The sequence below is a fragment of the Drosophila kikkawai genome, chromosome 2L (assembly GCF_030179895.1).
Source record: "Drosophila kikkawai strain 14028-0561.14 chromosome 2L, DkikHiC1v2, whole genome shotgun sequence".
Taxonomy (NCBI): domain Eukaryota; kingdom Metazoa; phylum Arthropoda; class Insecta; order Diptera; family Drosophilidae; genus Drosophila; species Drosophila kikkawai.
In genome coordinates this window covers 23,385,959-23,405,829 of record NC_091728.1, presented here as the reverse complement: position 1 = coordinate 23,405,829, position 19,871 = coordinate 23,385,959, and the positions used below count along the sequence as shown (strand labels likewise).

The window sequence follows — 19,871 nt, the reverse complement described above, 5'->3', positions numbered from 1 at the left end:
CGCATATGATTCCTCTAGCAAGGACGTACCAAGCGATTTGAAGGAGCCATCTACCACATCCCTCAGTTCTAACGTATTTTACGCTCAACCCGAATCTACCAAAGTCGATCACAACGATACGGAGAATGGGGTCATTCTAGAAGCTGCCCTGAACTTGCAATCGGGCAGCGATCTAGCACCACATCCCCAGAGTGCCCCGAATCGAAGTTATCCTAGTCTGAGCCTCGAAGAAGATGCCGTCGAGACTGCGCTGGGGCAATTGCATCAGACTGTGACTCCAGACGAAACGGTAGTGACCTCCACGTCGAACCGAGCGCGGAAGGCGGAAGACAATTGTGCACCCACCAGCACGAGCCTCAGCCATTTTCCCCTTCAGGCAGAGGAGCCGATAATTGAGAAAACTCGTCGGGAAACGGATACATCTGATGACAGTCGGTCACAGGTTTCGAAAGTATGGGAACTGGAGCCACGGTTGCCAGGCCAGAACATCACCATTGACGAAACGGTAGACGATGGCTGTATCCCTAACGACGAGTTCTCAACAGTTACCAAACGCTGCTCCCTGGGTCATACCGACTACCAGTTCGAGCAAAGAAACGATGAGATTATCCTGCGCGTAAAGCGTCGCTCACGACGCCGAGTTTCAAAACCTCTTGATGTACAAGAGCCAAACCAGAATAATGAATAAAAACCAATAGATATAAGTTTAAAAACATAAATTCATGTATTTGATTTAGGCTTTAGGCACAAGAGTTGAGAGCGTTGGTCATCACTTTAAAATTTGTATTCCAAATGGTTAATCATGTAATCTTGACTTAAAATTTTCATTGGGAAACTCGGGGAATGAATTGTCCGGGGTAGAACTTCCAAGTTTCGGGTTTATCATGTGCTTGTATGTCGTGTAATTGAAGAACATTTCCGAATATGTCCACAGTAAATGCTGGGAAGAGGTCATTAATCGGCCGGTGTTGAACCTCCAAGTTTGCGGAACCAAGAGTAAATAACAAGCCAGAAATAGATTCCCAAGACTGTTGAGAGAATAATAGAAAACATATTTTAACAAAAATGTACAAGAAAGGAAGCTGACTTCGCGTCGCCGAAGTTTGTTCTCTTCAGTTCCCAAGCTTCAAAATAATCGTTAATATCGCCACAGATTGTCATAGATATGGCTGGATCAAACTACTACCACCTTATTTAAAGTTGCAAAACAATAAATAGAGCATTTTCAGTATACAAATCTGAGAGATGTGTGTACCTAATATTCTGGTAACGTATGTATGTAACTATATCTTATGGTTAATTATAACGACTTTAGTCTGTGTGATTTCGAAATCTCAAAATCCTACTCTACATCGAATTAACTTTAAGCGCTAACTATATTCAAGTGTAGCTGATAGATTGCCATATTACGTAGTCGCCCCATGTGTCGCTCTCCAATCGTTCTACTAACTGAAATAGAAAGAACTATCCTACAAGGTTACTTACCAATTATAGCTACGATAATGACGATTAAGAACAAAGCATCACCGATTCTGACATACAAACAAATCAATATTAGAAATACGGTGTCGATGATTGCCCGGCAGATACCAGTTATAAGGTAGGGAATAACTAATCTTTTATCCGGCTAAATGAATTTGAAATCGGAATTAGAACACTAGAATTAGTCATAAAAGCTCGTGACGACAAACTTCTTACCTTAAACACGGAAACTATAACGCAAACGCAGGCAACGATATGCGCCACGTGGATAACAAGAGCTAAAAACCAAACAATGCGGGCAGCACCAGTATAACCTAAGAGGTTTTGACAAGGGGTTAACAAGGTCTTACCGCCTCATACTTAATAGTAACGAGCAATGCTTACCTGATCCGTTTCCACCGCCAAGGCACAACGTTAGTATAATGTCCACGATACCGACAGTTAGAACTCCCCACTTCAGCTCGCAGCAGCAGCAATCTCTAAAAACGGGTAGCCCCATTTTGTTTCTGTGAAACTATCTTTTTCCGTTCGAAGTGATGTGATATTGAAGTATGTGAAGTTACTGAAATATGAAGGCTAAAATGATTTGACATTTCCGAAATTTCAAACTTAGAAAAGATTGGAAGAAAATGGCATACCATGACACGACAGTTAGATAAAAATATTTGGCGGGAACGCAGATAAAATGATAATTATAACGAAAGGTATAAAATAAACGATTCCATTACCTTTGGTATTAAAATAAATTCTGTTTCGATTTGACTCAACCAATATTATATATGTACATATGGTAGCTAGCTCAGGGACGCCGAAGTTCGTATATCCTGGCAGTATGCAAGAGGATCATTTTATTTCGGTTAATTGAGATAAACTAATAATAATGAATAAGGACGCTTTTTCTGAATTTTTAGTCTCTTGCACAAATAAATTAAACTGATTTTTATGGTAGCTATGTATATGACATAATTCGACTTATTCGAATTAAAAATATTTATATTTTCTTTATTTATTTTATTTAGTTATCTAACGATAACAATTTGTTACAAAAAGCTAACGTAGTGTGAAGGGCCATAGCAGTTTAAGCTTTATTTAAAATGGTTTGATATTTACAAGAGATTTAAGTAAGTTGTTTTCAAATACGAGATAGTGGATCGGTCGTATTTTGTAACTGATTTGAAAGCTGTTTAGGAACTTGAGAATATTTTGGGAGTTTGTATTTGTAGGATTGGCTTCTATGGCTATCTTCAGCACGCCGAAATTTCTATATTGGAGCGTTGAGAATCGATCAAAAACTTCTAGCAGATTTATGTATTCTTATTCATACCATATCATTATTTGGCTTTAATAAAATTTAAAAAAACATTATTTAAGTCGTATAAAAAAACTATATTTTAGATTTGAAGTATTCGATATTATATAAATCTCCATTATAAATCTACATTTTTAATACGCATATCAGATGTAAACTGCTCAACCGATTTTCTTAATTGTTTTAAATTGCCAGGCGAAAATCCTATAATTTCTCAACAGATGTTAAAAGCCCGTTAAAAGCGCAAAATTACAAAAGTAAGCTTTGCGGGAGTTGTTGTTTGAAGAATTCAAATTACGCAAAAATAAAAAGGTGAGTTTTGTGAGAGGTGTTCGTTTGAATAATGCCTGCTATTAGGCGATCACGCATTGCACAAAATACAGAATACGCAAAAACTACAAACCTACTGCAGAAACTATTCCTGAGAAAGGACAAAGATTTAATAGAAGATAAGTTGTAGACTTGAATCGCGCTGGATTCGATTATGATTCTACGCCTACGAGGATCTGCGTTGTGATTGGTTCATTATCTGCAGTGTGTCAATATTGCAATGCAGTAAAGTTTCCCTTGGAATCTAATGGATTATGTACGCTGGCAAGGCAAAATTGCAAGTTTACCCTCGTGCTAGCTCTTTATTACCACCAACTAATAAAGATCTCAGGTTCCTTCAGACCTATTTTGTTGGTGATTCAACAGTAAAATTATTACTGAAACTAGACGTCTAATTATCGAGCAACTCCAAATTCTTCTTAATGATTATAATGAATTAGATGCAATGTATTCCGACGACCACAAAATCATTATCAGAGCAGAGCAGCCATGCAAAACACTTCAATGCTCCCTCAATCAATGAAGTGGCAGTGGTAATTGTTGGCGAAAATGTGGATTCACGGGGTATTATTCTCAAACGTCGGGATAATGGAGCCATCGATCATATGATCGATACCCATTGATCTTCTGTCGTGGAGAAGATGGCTGTCACAATAATAAACCAGAAAGGAAGCTAACTTCGGCACGCCGAAGTTTGTATACCCTTGCAGATTGATTTTTGATGTTTATATTATAGATTTAAATGCTGAAAACACATTAGAAAAACAGAGTTTCATTACATTTTACCTATACTTATTATGTTTACAGTTTGACAGTTACAGTTTTACATTCACAGCCTTACATTTTCTCTACATCTACCGATCGCTCCTATGGCAGCTATATGATATAGTTGTCCGATTTTCATAAAATTTTTACCAAAATTCCAAAAAAAATTTTACCATATTCCAAAAATGGTGCAAAAATTAAAAAAAAAAAAAAGCGAAGTTTGAATTTTTTTTCTAAAAATTTATCGAACATTTGTATGGCAGCTATATGATATAGTCGTCCGTTCCGACATATATAGCAGTGAGAGTATATAGAAGACTATATGCAAAGTTTCATTCAGATAGCTTCAAAACTGAGGGACTAGTTTGCGTAGAAACGGACAGACGGACGGACGGACAGACGGACATGGCTAGATCGACTCGGCTGTTGATGCTGATCAAGAATATATATACTTTATAGGGTCGGAAACGTCTCCTTCACTGCGTTGCAAACTTCTGACTGAAATTATAATACCCTGCAAGGGTATAAAAATATAATCAGTCAGTCCGACGACAGATTTGTTTACAAGTCATAATTTATTTTTCGCAAGCTAATAAGTTTGAACTTATGTTTCAGGAGAAGAAACGAATAATTTTGTATAATAATTTTATAGATTTGATTTGGAAAAATGTTGACAATCATTTGTTTTGTTTCAACAGGATTGTGTCGACATTTGTTTCAATCAATGTAACTTACAATCAGACAAATTCATACACCTGCGCGATGCCATTGCCACTGAAGGACCACAGCCATAGCATGCGAGCGCTCAAGATGCGATAACGAACATACGGCATTGCGAACGCCCGAAATTATTCATCACTTTCACGTGCCAGAAATTTCGAATCTGTTGCTGCCAGGACCAAAACCCAGCTATCGACCTGACATTCATACAGTATGCAATCAAAATATGAGAGTATTTATGGATTACATCGTTAGGCAAAGGGTTCTGGCAGATGATGATGAGATTCATATAAATTACATACAAATAAATAAATATGCTAAACAAAAACAAAGTAATATCAACTTTCATTACATTTACCTATACATATTACATTATCCTTACATTTTTCTGTACATCTACCGATCGTTCCTATGGTGTAACCATTGTGTCGTCCGATTTTTAGAGTAGATGAAATTATGTTGAATACAACGAGGTTAACATTTTTAGTTTATTTCCTGATTCTTCCTATGACCGCTAGACAATATAGCTGAAATAATACAATTAAAAAATTAGGTTTTTCAAATTCTGAAATAATACAATTAAAAAATTAGGTTTTTCAAATTGTATCAAAACCAAAACAAAAATGAATCAATCGTTCGTCATTTATTTTCACTTTATATAATAGTAATAATTGAAGTGATATTAATAACAATATTAATAATAATATATATTATCTCCATTTCATCGATTTTTTCATATATAGGAGTATTCTATAGGGTTAGTCAAGGGATTACTTGGGTACTCCCGGTGGTTTTAGTTCAGGCATGTCCAATCGTCACATACAGAGCTGTAGGGATATTTTGACCATTTGATCTATTATACTGGGATATCTATAGGTCCTTTTTGAAGGTTTGAAGCGGGATATCCTTAGCCTGATCGAGGTTTTAGTAAGTTTGCCAGTAAGAAAGTTTTTGTTGTGTTTTATTGCCTTCTGCCCGTTGTTTATCGGTGTGGAGCGGTATACTAGCAGGGAGAGGTTTTTAGGCGATTAAGTTGGGATTTGGGAAGACAGAATTCTATTTTTAAAATAATAACGAATTTGACGATTTGGATTGGGGTCGTTTTGTCGGTGTTGCCCCGTGGCTAGGCTAGATCGGATTGTAATTTCTTTGTATGGAATTTTTAATTGTATCTGTCGTTGATTGTAAAGCCTTGGATTTTTTATTTTTCATGTTTGAGTTTCCTGAAATTATTTAAGCTTTGTAATTGTGTTTGCGGCGGATGTAGAGGATTTCGCATTTTTCAACCGAAAGGACTGAGCCGGATTATGAACACCATTCGCCTATCCGATTGAATGCTAGATCAGGAGGTCGAAGTCATTTAAGAATCGAGCCATTCTGGTTAAATAATTAGAAAAAAAAAATAAAAGAAAATATATACAAGTTATATATTCATACATAGCATAAATAAAATTCTGAAAGAACACACAAAACAGAGTTTCATAACATTTTACCCATACTTATTATGTTTACAGTTTGACAGTTACAGTTTTACATTCCCAGCTTTACATTCTCTACATTTCCCGATCGATCCTATGGCGGCTATAAGATATAGTCGTCCGATTTCTGATCTGAAATAATATAAACTGGTCATATTTCGAAAATGGTGCAAAAATGTTGAAAACAGCCAAGTTATAATTTTTTTTCTAAAAATTTATCGAACATTTGTATGGCAGCTTTACGATATAGTCGTCTGATTCCGCCCGTTCCGATATATAACTGAGCGAGTAGTTTGTGTAGAAACGGACAGACGGACGAACAGACGGACATGCATAGATGGACTCGGCTGTTGATGCTGATCAAGAATATATATGTATACTTTATAGGGTCGTAAAGATCTCTTTCACTGCGTTGCAAACTTCTGACTGAAATTATAATACCCTGCAAGGGTATAAAAATGGATGAGCCTTGTGGATAAGGCGATATCTTTTCTTTTTTTTTTTAATATAAACTAAGCACACAAAACACTAGACAACACACGTTTTCCACACGATGTTATCGAAACTTATGCAATGGAAAACGATTACAAATGGTTACACAGGCGCGACGACTTTCTCCTCCCTCGCTGACATGTAAACAACCGCAATTATTTGTACTATGTATGTACAAGAGTGCTTTTCCGACTTATAATTAATGGAAATGGGAAAACAAACAGTCCGGTAGATGAGGATTAGTCCGCCTTGACAGCCTTGGAGCCGGATGTTCCGAAGTATGCCCGGTAGATATACAGTCCCAGGGCGATGTGCAGCGATACGACAGCACCCACGGCAGCTGCTATGTTCACTTTGACTTCGGAGATATTGAAGAATTGGTCGAGAACAAATCCCTTGAGGACAAAGAAAGTCAGCACGGGCAGGAACACGATGAGCATGCAGTAGAAGAGCACGGTCTTGAAGGAGCTGTAGTCCTGCGAGCCCTGTGACTGCTGGCGGGTTTGTTTTGTGGCGGCTCCATTGCCTCCGTTGCCGCCTCCGGTTTTCTTCGTCTTATTCGACATTTTCCCACAAATTAAAACCTTGGCTTAATTGAAATAAGTAATAATTTCTTTTAATTTCGGTTTTTGCTTTGACCTGCCATTCGGTTATCAGAAAAATGATTTAAGTAAGTTTCTTTCCTTATTTTAAAGCAAAGTTTTTTCAGTTCTAGGGCGACTCACTCTTGGATCCTTTTTAATGGAGAATTTATATACATATATATTATTAAAAAGTATTAACATCTTGTAATTTTTCGGTAAAATATGAATATATTAAACTATTGTGCCTAGCGCACTAACTCATAAATTTAAAACTTGTAGTATTAGCAAGACATTGACAAATAAATCTTAATCTTATCTCAATTAACCGAAAAGAAATGATCCACTAGCATACTGCAAGGACATACGAAAGGTAATGGAATCGTTTATTTTATACCTTTCGTTATAATTATCATTTTATCTGCGTTCCCGCCACATATTTTTATCTAACTGTCGTGTCATGGTATGCCATTTTCTTCCAATCTTTTCTAAGTTTGAAATTTCGGAAATGTCAAATCATTTTAGCCTTCATATTTCAGTAACTTCACATACTTCAATATCACATCACTTCGAACGGAAAAATATAGTTTCATAGAAACAAAATGGGGCTACCCGTTTTTAGAGATTGCTGCTGCTGCGAGCTGAAGTGGGGAGTTCTAACGGTCGGTATCGTGGACATTATACTAACGTTGTGCCTTGGCGGTGGAAACGGATCAGGTAAGCATTGCTCGTTACTATTAAGTATGAGGCGGTAAGACCTTGTTAACCCCTTGTCAAAACCTCTTAGGTTATACTGGTGGTGCCCGCATTGTTTGGTTTTTAGCTCTTGTTATCCACGTGGCGCATATCGTTGCCTGCGTTTGCGTCATAGTTTCCGTGTTTAAGGTAAGAAGTTTGTCGTCACGAGCTTTTATGTCTAACTCTAGTGTTCTAATTCCGATTTCAAATTCATTTAGCCGGATAAAAGGTTGGTTATTCCCTACCTTATAACCGGTATCTGCCGGGCAATCATCGACACCGTATTTCTAATATTGATTTGTTTGTATGTCCGAATCGGTGATGCTTTGTTCTTAATCGTCATTATCGTAGCTATAATAGGTAAGTAACCTTGTAAGATAGTTCTTTCTATTTCAGTTAGTAGAACGATTGGAGAGGGACACATGGGGCGACTACGTAATATGGCAATCTATCAGCTACACTTGAATATAGTTAGCGCTTAAAGTTAATTCGATGTAGAGTAGGATTTTGAGATTTCGAAATCACACAGACTAAAATCGTTGTAATTTACCATAAGATATAGTTACATACATACGTTACCAGAATATTATATTGAAATAAGTTTTCTATTATTCTCTCAACAGTCTTGGGAATCTATTTCTGGCTTGTTATTTACTCATGGTTCCGCAAACTTGGAGGTTCAACACCGGCCGATTAATGACCTCTTCCCAGCATTTACTGTGGACATATTCGGAAATGTTCTTCAATTACACGACATACAAGCACATGATAAACCCGAAACTTGGAAGTTCTATCCCGGACAATTCATTCCCCGAGTTTCCCAATGAAAATTTTAAGTCAAGATTACATGATTAACCATTTGGAATACAAATTTTAAAGTGATGACCAACGCTCTCAACTCTTGTGCCTAAAGCCTAAATCAAATACATGAATTTATGTTTTTAAACTTATATCTATTGGTTTTTATTCATTATTCTGGTTTGGCTCTTGTACATCAAGAGGTTTTGAAACTCGGCGTCGTGTGCGACGCTTTACGCGCAGGATAATCTCATCGTTTCTTTGCTCGAACTGGTAGTCGGTATGACCCAGAGAGCAGCGTTTGGTAACTGTTGAGAACTCCTCGTTAGGGATACAGCCATCGTCTACCGTTTCGTCAATGGTGATGTCTTGGCCTGGCAACGGTGGCTCCAGTTCCCATATTTTCGAAACCTGTGACCGACTGTCATCAGATGTATCCGTTTCCCGACGAGTTTTCTCAATTATCGGCTCCTCTGCCTGAAGGGGAAAATGGCTGAGGCTCGTGCTGGTGGGTGCACAATTGTCTTCCGCCTTCCGCGCTCGGTTCGACGTGGAGGTCACTACCGTTTCGTCTGGAGTCACCGTCTGATGCAATTGCCCCAGCGCAGTCTCGACGGCATCTTCTTCGAGGCTCAGATTAGGATAACTTCGATTCGGGGCACTCTGGGGATGTGGTGCTAGATCGCTGCCCGATTGTAAGTTCAGGGCAGCTTCTAGAATGACCCCATTCTCCGTATCGTTGTGATCGACTTTGGTAGAGTCGGGTTGAGCGTAGAATACGTTAGAACTGAGGGATGGGGTAGATGGCTCCTTCAAATCGCTTGGTACGTCCTTGCTAGAGGAATTTTCCTGCTCATTCGATACGGGTTTCTGTGTGATCTCTTCTTCAACGCCGCACATCTCATCGACTACAACCGCAATATGGCCAATATCCGCCACTTCTGGTAACCGAACGTCCTCAACTATGCAGATTTTGGCGTCGCAGCTTTCGCTTTTTGGCTCTGCCGAACTGCCAGTGATATTTTCGTCCCTTTGAGCTGTGCCGGAAGCAACCAATAGCTCAGCATTTACTTCTGCTTGGACCGTGCTCTGATTTTTAGTTAATTTATTTAATGAATGATTCAGTTCAGACTTTTCTGCATCGTTGTCCGTACCCTCTTCGCCAGTACGTTCGTTGTTTGTGTTTCTCGTCGACGACTCTATTGCTGGCTTGCTGAACTCAGTTGCAGTTACATCCACCTGCACAAGCTCGTCGGCTTGGGCATTTTTATCGGGATTATCGCTTCGGTTCTGAACTAGCAACGGATCGCCGGCGACCGATCCTTGTGTCAATATATTGTTTGTTTGATTCATTTCAGGTGCCTCGGAACGAGACTGGCCGGCAGGTGATTCTTGTTTGTGAGCTGCTGGTTCGCAAATCATGTCCAACCCGGGAACAAACTCTTCTTTCGGGAGAAATGCACCAGTGCTTCGGCTGATATCATTGGTTGGGTTATTCGTTTCATTTCCTTGAAAGTAGCCATCGACAGATGTGACGGCACATTTCATTCGTAGGTCCTGGGTTTTCATCGTTGCCATTTCTGGCTTATAGAGTTCAGTGGGTGTCAATAGGCCGGCGATATCTCGAATTTGTTTTACCTTTTCATGGTGCTGCCTATTCTTACTCTCCCGGCCCCCACTTGTTGTGTCCTCGCCGTTAAGAGATGACATTTTCTGTGACTTGGATCCCGATATCTGTGCTCTACAAAAACAAAAGTCAGACGCTGTTATCAATGATGGAACCTCATTGAATCTGCTTCACTAACCTGGACACAGGGGAGCGGCTTCTACGGCGGGAGCTACTCCCACGGCTCCGGTGCTCCTCTTGCCGGCTTGAATGCCTTGGACTTTGACTACGCCGACGTTCTCTGGACTTGTGCCGGGTCTCTAGCCTATGATCTGGGATCTTGGATCTTGATCTGGGAGACTTGCTTCGAGATCTCCGCTTTCCGACCGGATTTCTGTTGTTTTTTGAGTCGGCTTTGAATGGGTTCTTTTTCACTTCTGGATCCATTTTGGAGGCCGTTTTTAGGCACTTTTTTTCGGGTTCTTTCTCCGCTGGTTCATCGACTTCACGGCCCCGCTTTCGCCGAAAGCATATGTCGTCTTTCCTGTAATACGATGAGATTTAAAGGAATACATTTGGGCACTAAAATGCACTGCATGTGGGCTTACTCCTTCCGCAGCTGACTTATCAGCACCTCCTTTCTCTTCACCTCCGACTTCGCTGTGTCCAACAGATTCTGTAGGTTGACTTCCATGGTCTTTATTTTCTTTTCCAAAGCCTTGTTTCGCGCCTTCAGGTCCTCGATTTCGGTCAGCGCGTTCCTGTGTTTGACTTCCCATGCCAGCAACTCTTTGGATTTCTGGAAGAACGCCATCTGTAATCGTGTGCCGCCAGCAGTAGTTTGGACTCGCTTACATGATCTTCGGCTTGCTGGAACTCGTCCAAATCGTCGTAAATTCCCAAATTATCCTCGTCGCTCAACATTTCGGCTTTGGTTCGCAAACAAATTTGGAACAGCTGTTTCAGTGCTGGCTAACGTGAGTTGTTTCGCCAGTGCTGACCAGCACAGAGCAACAGCGATAGGCAGAAAGCTGGAAATAAAATCGATTCTTTAATCGATTAATGGATTTTTATTTAAATTTGGGCTCTTTCAGGAATCCGTTATTTCAGAAATTGGTGTTACTGGTTGATTCCTTTGTTTTTCAAAAATATAAATTAAATTGAAAACTTAAATATCCTTTATTAACGAATTAATAAAATGTTTTATAACAAATATTTGATTTTTTTTGTTGTCATTAGATATAACAGGGTCTATTATTGCTTATAATTATCTACAGATTGTCTTGCCTTCGTTTCCCTTTCTAGGTTTTCTAAATTCCAATCAATTAGGTTTTTATTACAGTACTAGAAAAGATATACCCGCACCTCAAATGGAGTGAGCCGATCAGGGGAAATTGAAGAAATTTTTAAAACCAGAGACTTTTTTAAGATATGTTTAACGTTGTCTTTCGTGACGGCTTTTATTCCAGCTTTGGCTTGGACTCCGGCTCTGCACCAAGAAGGAGGCGACGCACCACAGGCAGCTTAAAGACCGGAATGGAGAGCACAGCGCCGGCACAGGCGCCGATCCAGTAGACAATGATGTGCTCCAGGTGTGTGTGGCCGCGACAGCCCCACTTGAGGGCTGTGGCCAAGACAGGATTGAAGTAGCCGCCGGAGAAGTTAAAGGCTGCAAGCAGGACATAGTTAAAGGCGTAAACTACTTGAGACCAGGATTTCGGAATCGGATCGCATTGGATCGGCGAAGCTCTACTCACCCGCCACCACCAGACTGGTGCCAATGAAGGAATCGATGTAGCTGCCAAATCGCGGCTCCTTGGCACTGATGGCCTTGGACGCCAGACGGCAGAGTAAGGTGGCCACGCCCTCGATCACTGCACCCAGGTACGGGCTGACCTGCAGGTCGGCGTTACAGGCCTCAAAGGCACGTCCTCGATGGGTCTCGGCCAGCTCCAGCCACCAAAAGAGCTGTACAACCCTGTAGACGCAGCAGCCTCCCATCAGCTCGGCCCAACTGCGAAGCGCCATCTCCTTGAAGCTGGTGCGCCCTTCCAGGACGTCCTCCATGTGGGTGTAAGGGCAAGCGGAGGCGTCGCCCCACACGCGGCCCCACCACACGGTCAGCAGAAAAAGGCAAATGGCGTACATGGACACTCCAAAGTTGTCGGCCACTGCGCATAAAATGAGTCTTAAGGTCCCCATCATCCAGATCGGTCACTTACCTATAATCAACTCGAAGCAGCAGGCGCACAGCTCGGCAGCAGCGATCGCCTCGTTAATGAGGATGGGAACGATTCCCTCCCGAGCAACCAGGCGTCGGCTGAGGACGCGGGCGATCTGAGCGATGGTACAGCATCCCACCATGAATAGGGCGCTGACCCCCAACGCTGTCATAGACATTTCCTTATAGGAGAGTGGGGGGATATTATAATAACATGTATTATTATTTATTTTATTATTTTAAAATATAAATAAATAAATACTTTTAGGAAGTAAATATTGCATTTAATTTATTAATTATTAAGTTTGAGATGCTGTTATGTTTTTCAGATCTGCATCACCAGTCGACTGCAGAGATTTTAAGAGCAATAAAGAGAGAGAAGAATTTGAACAGCTTACAGATCAAGTTAGTCTTTAAATTTTGCTGGGGTCTTGAAAATCTCTCTTTCTACGTAAAAAAATTAAAATCGAATCTAAATCTTGTTTTAAATTTGTTTTTTTATAAAATAAGTTAAGAATAGTTTAGATCGAGACCATCAGATAAGTATTTACAGAGATATGTGCATCCTCAGGTTTATTGAACGCACAAAACTCTAGGTAACCTCAATCTCACATTCCTGATAACTACAATTTAATTTAATTTAAAATATAAACCAACACAACTTCCAAGTATTTAACTTATCCAATAGATTCCACATTTGTTTGGATAATATTTGCTTAAAGTTATAAACTAGAGCCCAGATAGATGTATACTTTTTAGGTGCGTTTCTGCAACTACAAATTTTCGGATCTTTTATTTATTTAATTTTTATTTCAACCTATAAATAATGAGAATAATGCTTTATATCACTGATAGCTTAACACGGTAAACGGTAACACGTCTGCAGATGCTTTTGAAAAATGTATAAAAATATTTTATTAATCTTTTGGTTTTTCAGGGTCACAGTCTCCTTCAAGCATATATTATAAAATATGTTAGTTGTAGTTGATCTACCTAATGGTAGTTATAGTTCTTCGTCCCTGAACAAACATAATTTAATACCAATTAGGATCCATTGGGACTCAAATAATTCACTTTCTACTGTAAATCACAGCTTGCTCGTCTTGAAGACTTCCTTACAACGCTGGTCGCACACAAAATTTATCAAATAGTTGACGTTTAATTTTGAAGCAATTCTATTATATTTACATTCGGTTCTGTTTGCCAATTGAACCTTGCCAATCCCGAACAGCATTGTTTGGTGTAAATTAGTGTTTTTGTCTGTGCAAAAAACTATTTCTGGTTTCGAAGCACACGCGAAAGTGCCAAAAATAAATGTTTTCGCTCACGCTTGTCAGCGAACATCAACGGCATATATTAGATAGTATTCCATTTTTGCCCAATTAGCTTACAAATTAAACAATAGTTATGGCAACACATTCGTTTATTTAAGGTAAAGTATGCACATACTCCGCAATTATTAAATACGCTGGGACTTATAGGATCCGCAAGAGGAACACACAAAGAGGCTGCGCGATCTAACCGTCGACTGAGACCTGGTGTAAGTGATTTATTTATTGATCGCTCTCTGCTCGCCGGGATGCTATATTTATACGCTCGGTCCTGACGTAACAACACATCTTATACGAAGAAGTGGGCGCCACTTTTCAAAAGCGCCGGGCACAAGTAGCGATTGTAATTCATATCGAAGGCCTGTATATTAATCGATATCACACCAGCTGATCCCACTGAATTTTGTTAGCAATTTAGCTATTTTTCCACATTACTATTATTATTATTTTTTTATACTTGTATGTATTAAAGGCCATAATAGTGGACCCCATGCCAATTGCATAGAACAAGATTTTTAAAAGCTGTGCAAAACAGCATACTCAAAAATAAAATTGTTATCTAGTCCAAATTTTTTGGCTTTTTCTAGCTTTTTTCTAAAGCATTTCAAGCTTCTTTACAGCCTGGAGAGCAGCACTGCCAGCTGGCAGCTACAGCTGATTTTACGCTTAAAAATCCTTATGCAAGCGCCAAAATCATAAATGTTCGCTTAAAATTAATACGTTACAACCAAGCAAGTGAGTTCCGATGGCCTAGACACACCAAAATATGCATTCAATGTATAAATCAGTGCTTATTTAATTGCAGTGTGGCTATTACGGACGTTTCATGTCGCACGATTGCCCTGTAGGAGCGCCGTGGCTACAGTCATTCCGCGGAGGAGCCAGCACAGTTCGGCCCACGAGGACGCCGCCTTCACGGAATGGCGAACTATTTACAGCCTGCCAGGAATACGACTCGTGGCCGCCCTCAGTAAGCTGAAAGTTTATCAGGCGGTCATCACAGCGGCCGGTATGCCCATTGCCTTTGCTCTGGGGCATGCCGGACAGGTGACAACGGACGCACTGGGCATTTACGCTGCCATCGGTGTAAGTGGCCTGGCCACCCTTACCATCGCCAGCTATGCTGCCACGAACCTCGTCGGCTTCATCTATGTCAACGAGCAGCAGGATCTGCTGAAGCTCGCCTACGTGGACTTCTGGGGCCGACGAAAAGAGACCTTGGTGGACCCGGGAGATCTGCTCCCAAGCTGGGAGCAGCGGACTCCGTCTCGGCTGAGATTCGTGTCGCCCATCTGTCTGCGGAGCGATCCTAGCCGGCGCTACAAGTTGCTAAGTCGACTCGGTTTTGTCAGCGATCCCCAGTTGTTCGAGGGTCTTTTTGGGGACTGATTATAGGACTAAGTGTTTTATATAGATTAGGTTTAATTAAATATTTTTCACAACATAAAGTCCATTTTGTTTTTCTTTTGAATATAAAGTTGTGCGTATATTAAAAAATTTACTAATCATGAGCGTTACAAATAAGCAGCCTAAGAAATAGGTCTTAAAATAAGATGTCTATACATACATATATGATATATATTATATATATTTGTGTAAGTATTTTTTGCCATCATAAAGTTCCTTAATTTAATTTGAGTCTATGAAGCCATTTTTTTAATTATGTATATGTTTCTGTTTGTCAGAAGTAAGAAAACTCACTCTCAAATGACTGAAGGCTCCGGAGGGGCGTTTATCATTTTCCCAGCGCAATAGCCTCCTCGACCTGTAGATGTTTGGTAAAACTAATTGAAGATTCTCCTGATACTCCTACTCACCGTATCGGGCAGCTTCTGATGAAACGTTTCTGGCAGAAGCAGCGAGAGGATTCCTGCCACCAGCGAAGTGGCACCGAAAAGGAGCAGGGGAAGTGGTTCGTAATACGACGACTGTTGGGAAAACGAGAAAAAAGGTTTTATATTTTAACTTATAATACTGACCATATTATTTGATGACATATTACGAGATGTGTAAGTTTGATAGGTGACTACTATAAACAAATAAGACCTTACCAACAGCGGCACGAAAGGTGCCAGCATCGCCCCAAAACGGGCGAATGTGGACATAACGCCAACGCCTCCACTTCGAATAACCTGAAATCGACAAGATCTCTGATCAGTTCAGATGTAAAAGATTAGAAAAGGCTCACAAACCGTGGGCATCATTTCCGCAGTGAACGTGTAGATTACGGCAAACGAGGAGGTTATGCCCAGCTTGCCAATTAGAAAAAGTGTCACGATCAGCCAGTTGGCACCTGGTGAAAAGGACTGGCGTTATTGACGGAAAGGGATTCGGTAGCAACATTCTCGAATCGGACTTAAGGACACTTACAATTCCTAAAAATCCAATCGTTTTGCACTTGACGGGCATGCACAAATGAATCAGATTACGGTAGGTAAAAGCTTATTAAATATCTATTTCAAATTAATAGTTTTTTACAATTTGAATACTTATAAAAAAGGACAACACGGCTGCGAAATAACTTAAAGTATATTCAATTATTATAATTTTAGTCAGAAGTTTTCCACGCAGTGAAGCAGTCATTTTTGACCCTTTAAAGCATATATACTCTTGATCAGCACCAACAGCCGATCTGATCTGGCCATTTCCGTCTTTCCGTTTCTATGCAAGCTAGTCCCTCTGTTTTGAAGCTAAATGAAACCTAATTATATATGATAACATATATATTTTTAATGATTCACTTTCAAATTGCAAGGGTATACACATCGTCGCGCCTTTCTTGTTTTATTTTATAAAGAAAATAAGTAGGAAAATCCCCACTTTCCTTGTGCCTAAATTCTCTTCTAAGGCATTGGATTAATAATAAAAACAAAAGAGAAAGAAACTTAACAACTAAAACTGCTTCGATAGAATAAACTCAATATATTTATCAATTTGTTAAACAATTAAATGTAATAGTTACCCAGGGTGACGAAGCCGCTGGCCACACAGGTGACGGAACACAGCAACAAAGAGCCGGATAGAGCCAGACGCCGGCCGAGTCTGCGCAAACAAAACTATGGGATACGGATTATGATTATAACCATAGATCAAAGTCTTGGGTAAAAGGCGAGAGATACTAACCCAGGCAATGCTATATCCAGGTATCTCCACCAGGCAAACCAACGCGAAGTTCAGGTACTTATTGCCGCTCAAGTTAGTGGCATTCAGCGAGAGGCCATAGTAGACAATGGCGTTCACTGCCCATACGAGCAGCATGATGGCATACCGAGCCAAAAGTATGTGAGAGCCAAACACCTCTTTGACGGCACGCCAAATTTGGTCATCCTTTAACTCCACAGGCGCAGCAGACGCTTCCAGCTCGGTAAGTGCTATCCCACTCAGCTCCTGCTCTTTGAAGTTCGCCATCAGCTCGGCAGAGATGTCTCGCCGGTTCACCTTTGCCGCCCGCCGGATGATCACGCCGGCCTGCTCACGACGATTGCGAGCCAGTAGCCATCGGACCGACTCGGGCACTAGCCAGAAGTAGGCCACGCAGAGCAACGGTGGCAGCGAGAGCGCCATCTGCAGATGACGCCAATCGGGGAGAAAGACTGCCAGACCCAGGAGCGCCTCTCCCACCGCGTAGAAGTAGTTAAGAACAATGGAGCACATTTCGCGCTTCCGGGGCCCCACCATTTCTACGCCGATGATGAAGGCCAGTGGGTAGACGCCGGAGGTACCCACGGCGTTGAGCAGTGCGAAGACCAGAAAGCTAGTATAATTCCAGGATAGAGCCTGCGCCACTCCCGTTACAGCCATGAACACAATGCAGATTAGAAAGACGTGCTTTCGACCAAACCTTAAAGAAAGACATTTGGATTACTGGTGTCAGGAAGGATCAAGGAGTGGACGTACAAGAACTCGCTTCAGATTAAAAATCAACATATCGTATAGACTCACCGGTCCGCTAGGTAGCCGGAAAGCGCAGTGCCAACTACCAGGCCTGCAAAGTGCATTGTACCCACGAAGGCCAGCTTCCAGAGGTTCTCCGGGCACTGTAGTCCCCACTGCTGTACGATCGTCTGCTCCGAGGTGCCGTACACAAATTGCTTGCAGCGCTCCGTCTCCGTTGTGAAGTTTTCAGCAGAACACCATTCCACTGGCTTCGATTGGACGGTGCTTACATTTGCCACAAACCTCTCGCAGGTCACCGGAGTGAAGTGTCCCTGCTTGTTCCAGGTTCCAGGAACGGCTGCAGACACCCAATCCGCTCCGTAGACGGGCGCCTCGAGGTTGTCGCAGGCGGGAACTTGGCATCGATAGGTAGGAGATCCCGCCGTGAAAACGTACGAGAGACTATTGGCGGCAGCGAACAAAACCGGGAGGCAGATGAGTAGATAGTTTCGGCGCTGGAATCGGCCAAACTCTCCGATTTGACCAAGAATGTCGTCAAAGTCAGGGCACCCAGGCGTTGGAGTTGACATGGCACTGGTAGTTCCTAACTCAGAGGTCACACGAAAAAATATAAGCTTTCTTTAGCCTTATATATAAAAATTCATCCATGGAGATATCGACCTGCAGTTAGAAAAATATTTGAAATATGAAGAGACTCTTGTGAAAAAACTATAGGGACTTTATTGCAGCAGTTATCATTTCACAAAAACATACTGTACATTTCTGGAGACCAGTATTAATTTCATGTAAAAAATAAATATGTTGCTTTCATTATTATTAAAGATTAGAGATTATTATTACAATCCAAAGCTGTAAAACTATACAAGAATCTACAATAACTGTGAAAACATTGAAACTGTAAGATATATTCTTGGTGTGGATTTAGTAAGCTCTGTCTGTTCAAATATTTTAAAAACTATAATTTTAGAGCTACTAAACATTCTAGTTTGTGTTAAAATCTTAGGTCTATACGGTGTCATTAGGTTATGCTGCTCTGTACTTTATGGAATGGAAGATGCTCGGCAAGGGAAAATTTGTCAGGCATGAAATTTGGACCAAGCATTGATATATGTATACATATATGTACATAGATACATATTAAAAGTGAACGTAAATAGAATATTTAGACGACAAATTTACAAAGACAATTTAAAGTTTTTTGATCCTGAATTCATTGTTCACACGCTTACTTTTTATTTTACAAAATCAATCCCAGAACTGTATGAATAAATTGATACATTTTCTTCTCATTAAGATAACATTGTTTAAAACCCATCAAGTTTTTTTTTTTAAAATTTAAGCACGTGAGTTCATTGCCCTTGCCACAAATTCGCTAAAGAATAAAAATACAGCACCAGTGTCCATATTTGATAAAATAAATTAGAAACAAAATCCAAATGTTTGTTCCAATTGTTCCGTTTTTTCGAACTATGAAGTGCTCTTTAGAACTGATGAATTGACTTTGATGCTAATTAATATACATAGTTTTGCGCGATTCTTCCTTCATGCAGTCATGCAAACCAATCTTTTCCAATTGAGATAAATTGTTGCAATCGGAATGCATTTGGACTTTATTACATGTGTTTCCAGTATCATTGTTAACGACATAAAGAGACCGCCTCGGGTGCGTGCCAGCCTTGAAAAATGCATAATGGATGATGAAGTGGGATTCGTGGGAATCACCAGCCGGTAATCCGGTCACGTCACTTTAGCTTGCAAAGGTCAGGTGCACGGTGGAATCTTTTATTGCATCGACTGGGTAGGGATTTCTGCAATAATACACCAGCCCGGTGTCCAGATAACCGTGCTCCCGTTATCTAATCACAGCGGATTTTGCACGATGCGTATAAGTAATGCCATTACACTGTGCTGCTGCATTTACTGCCTAACTTCTATGTGAGATTGGCATACCCAACACTTGACAGGTGCTTTTATAGCAATTATTCACCAGATATTGAGCCAGGCGCGGCAGACGCGTGTTGCTTTGTTATTATTTGAGTTCAGAAAGTAGATCCGAAATCCGGATCGCGTTCTATCACCGAGTGCGCCAACGTCTGGCGAAATACTAAAATGTCTTGAAAATT

General features: G+C 40.6%; 7 protein-coding genes across 8 annotated transcripts; 2 read left to right on the top strand and 5 right to left on the bottom strand.

Annotated features, from left to right (window-relative positions):
• Nucleotides 1-701: 701 nt before the first annotated feature.
• LOC108081813 (uncharacterized) lies at nucleotides 702-2,064 on the bottom strand. Its single transcript, XM_017177050.3, has 4 exons — nucleotides 1,867-2,064; nucleotides 1,699-1,796; nucleotides 1,486-1,627; nucleotides 702-1,028 (listed from the first exon to the last, which is right to left on the bottom strand). The coding sequence occupies exons 1-4, from the start codon at nucleotides 1,979-1,981 to the stop codon at nucleotides 955-957; spliced, it is 429 nt and encodes a 142-aa protein (XP_017032539.1). The 5' UTR covers nucleotides 1,982-2,064; the 3' UTR covers nucleotides 702-954.
• A 4,506-nt stretch (nucleotides 2,065-6,570) lies between these two features.
• LOC108081814 (vacuolar ATPase assembly integral membrane protein VMA21 homolog) lies at nucleotides 6,571-7,446 on the bottom strand. Its single transcript, XM_017177051.3, has 2 exons — nucleotides 7,302-7,446; nucleotides 6,571-7,215 (listed from the first exon to the last, which is right to left on the bottom strand). The coding sequence occupies exon 2, from the start codon at nucleotides 7,140-7,142 to the stop codon at nucleotides 6,816-6,818; it is 327 nt and encodes a 108-aa protein (XP_017032540.1). The 5' UTR covers nucleotides 7,143-7,215; nucleotides 7,302-7,446; the 3' UTR covers nucleotides 6,571-6,815.
• A 237-nt stretch (nucleotides 7,447-7,683) lies between these two features.
• LOC108081812 (uncharacterized) lies at nucleotides 7,684-8,845 on the top strand. Its single transcript, XM_017177049.3, has 4 exons — nucleotides 7,684-7,874; nucleotides 7,945-8,042; nucleotides 8,114-8,255; nucleotides 8,519-8,845. The coding sequence occupies exons 1-4, from the start codon at nucleotides 7,760-7,762 to the stop codon at nucleotides 8,590-8,592; spliced, it is 429 nt and encodes a 142-aa protein (XP_017032538.1). The 5' UTR covers nucleotides 7,684-7,759; the 3' UTR covers nucleotides 8,593-8,845.
• A 13-nt stretch (nucleotides 8,846-8,858) lies between these two features.
• Nucleotides 8,859-11,295, bottom strand: FLASH (FLICE-associated huge protein). The gene is made up of 4 exons (XM_017177042.2): nucleotides 11,155-11,295; nucleotides 10,908-11,098; nucleotides 10,499-10,843; nucleotides 8,859-10,434 (listed from the first exon to the last, which is right to left on the bottom strand). The coding sequence occupies exons 1-4, from the start codon at nucleotides 11,221-11,223 to the stop codon at nucleotides 8,859-8,861; spliced, it is 2,181 nt and encodes a 726-aa protein (XP_017032531.1). The 5' UTR covers nucleotides 11,224-11,295.
• A 159-nt stretch (nucleotides 11,296-11,454) lies between these two features.
• Nucleotides 11,455-14,084, bottom strand: AQP (aquaporin). Its single transcript, XM_017177045.3, has 4 exons — nucleotides 13,970-14,084; nucleotides 12,522-12,702; nucleotides 12,057-12,470; nucleotides 11,455-11,968 (listed from the first exon to the last, which is right to left on the bottom strand). The coding sequence occupies exons 2-4, from the start codon at nucleotides 12,697-12,699 to the stop codon at nucleotides 11,760-11,762; spliced, it is 801 nt and encodes a 266-aa protein (XP_017032534.1). The 5' UTR covers nucleotides 12,700-12,702; nucleotides 13,970-14,084; the 3' UTR covers nucleotides 11,455-11,759.
• A 381-nt stretch (nucleotides 14,085-14,465) lies between these two features.
• Nucleotides 14,466-15,299, top strand: LOC108081810 (transmembrane protein 186). Its single transcript, XM_017177046.2, has 2 exons — nucleotides 14,466-14,586; nucleotides 14,657-15,299. Coding segments are annotated over exons 1-2 (585 nt in total). The 5' UTR covers nucleotides 14,466-14,585; the 3' UTR covers nucleotides 15,241-15,299.
• Nucleotides 15,300-15,474: 175 nt separating this feature from the next.
• On the bottom strand, nucleotides 15,475-19,860 carry LOC108081807 (organic cation transporter protein). 2 transcript variants are annotated; one of them, XM_017177043.3, is made up of 8 exons: nucleotides 19,699-19,860; nucleotides 17,794-18,408; nucleotides 16,975-17,692; nucleotides 16,814-16,907; nucleotides 16,044-16,144; nucleotides 15,903-15,983; nucleotides 15,669-15,779; nucleotides 15,475-15,616 (listed from the first exon to the last, which is right to left on the bottom strand). In XM_017177043.3, the coding sequence occupies exons 2-8, from the start codon at nucleotides 18,315-18,317 to the stop codon at nucleotides 15,587-15,589; spliced, it is 1,659 nt and encodes a 552-aa protein (XP_017032532.1). In that variant the 5' UTR covers nucleotides 18,318-18,408; nucleotides 19,699-19,860; the 3' UTR covers nucleotides 15,475-15,586. The 2 variants fall into 2 exon arrangements, with proteins under 2 accessions (XP_017032532.1, XP_017032533.1); XM_017177044.3 differs by having other exon boundaries at nucleotides 19,736-19,858.
• Nucleotides 19,861-19,871: the final 11 nt, after the last annotated feature.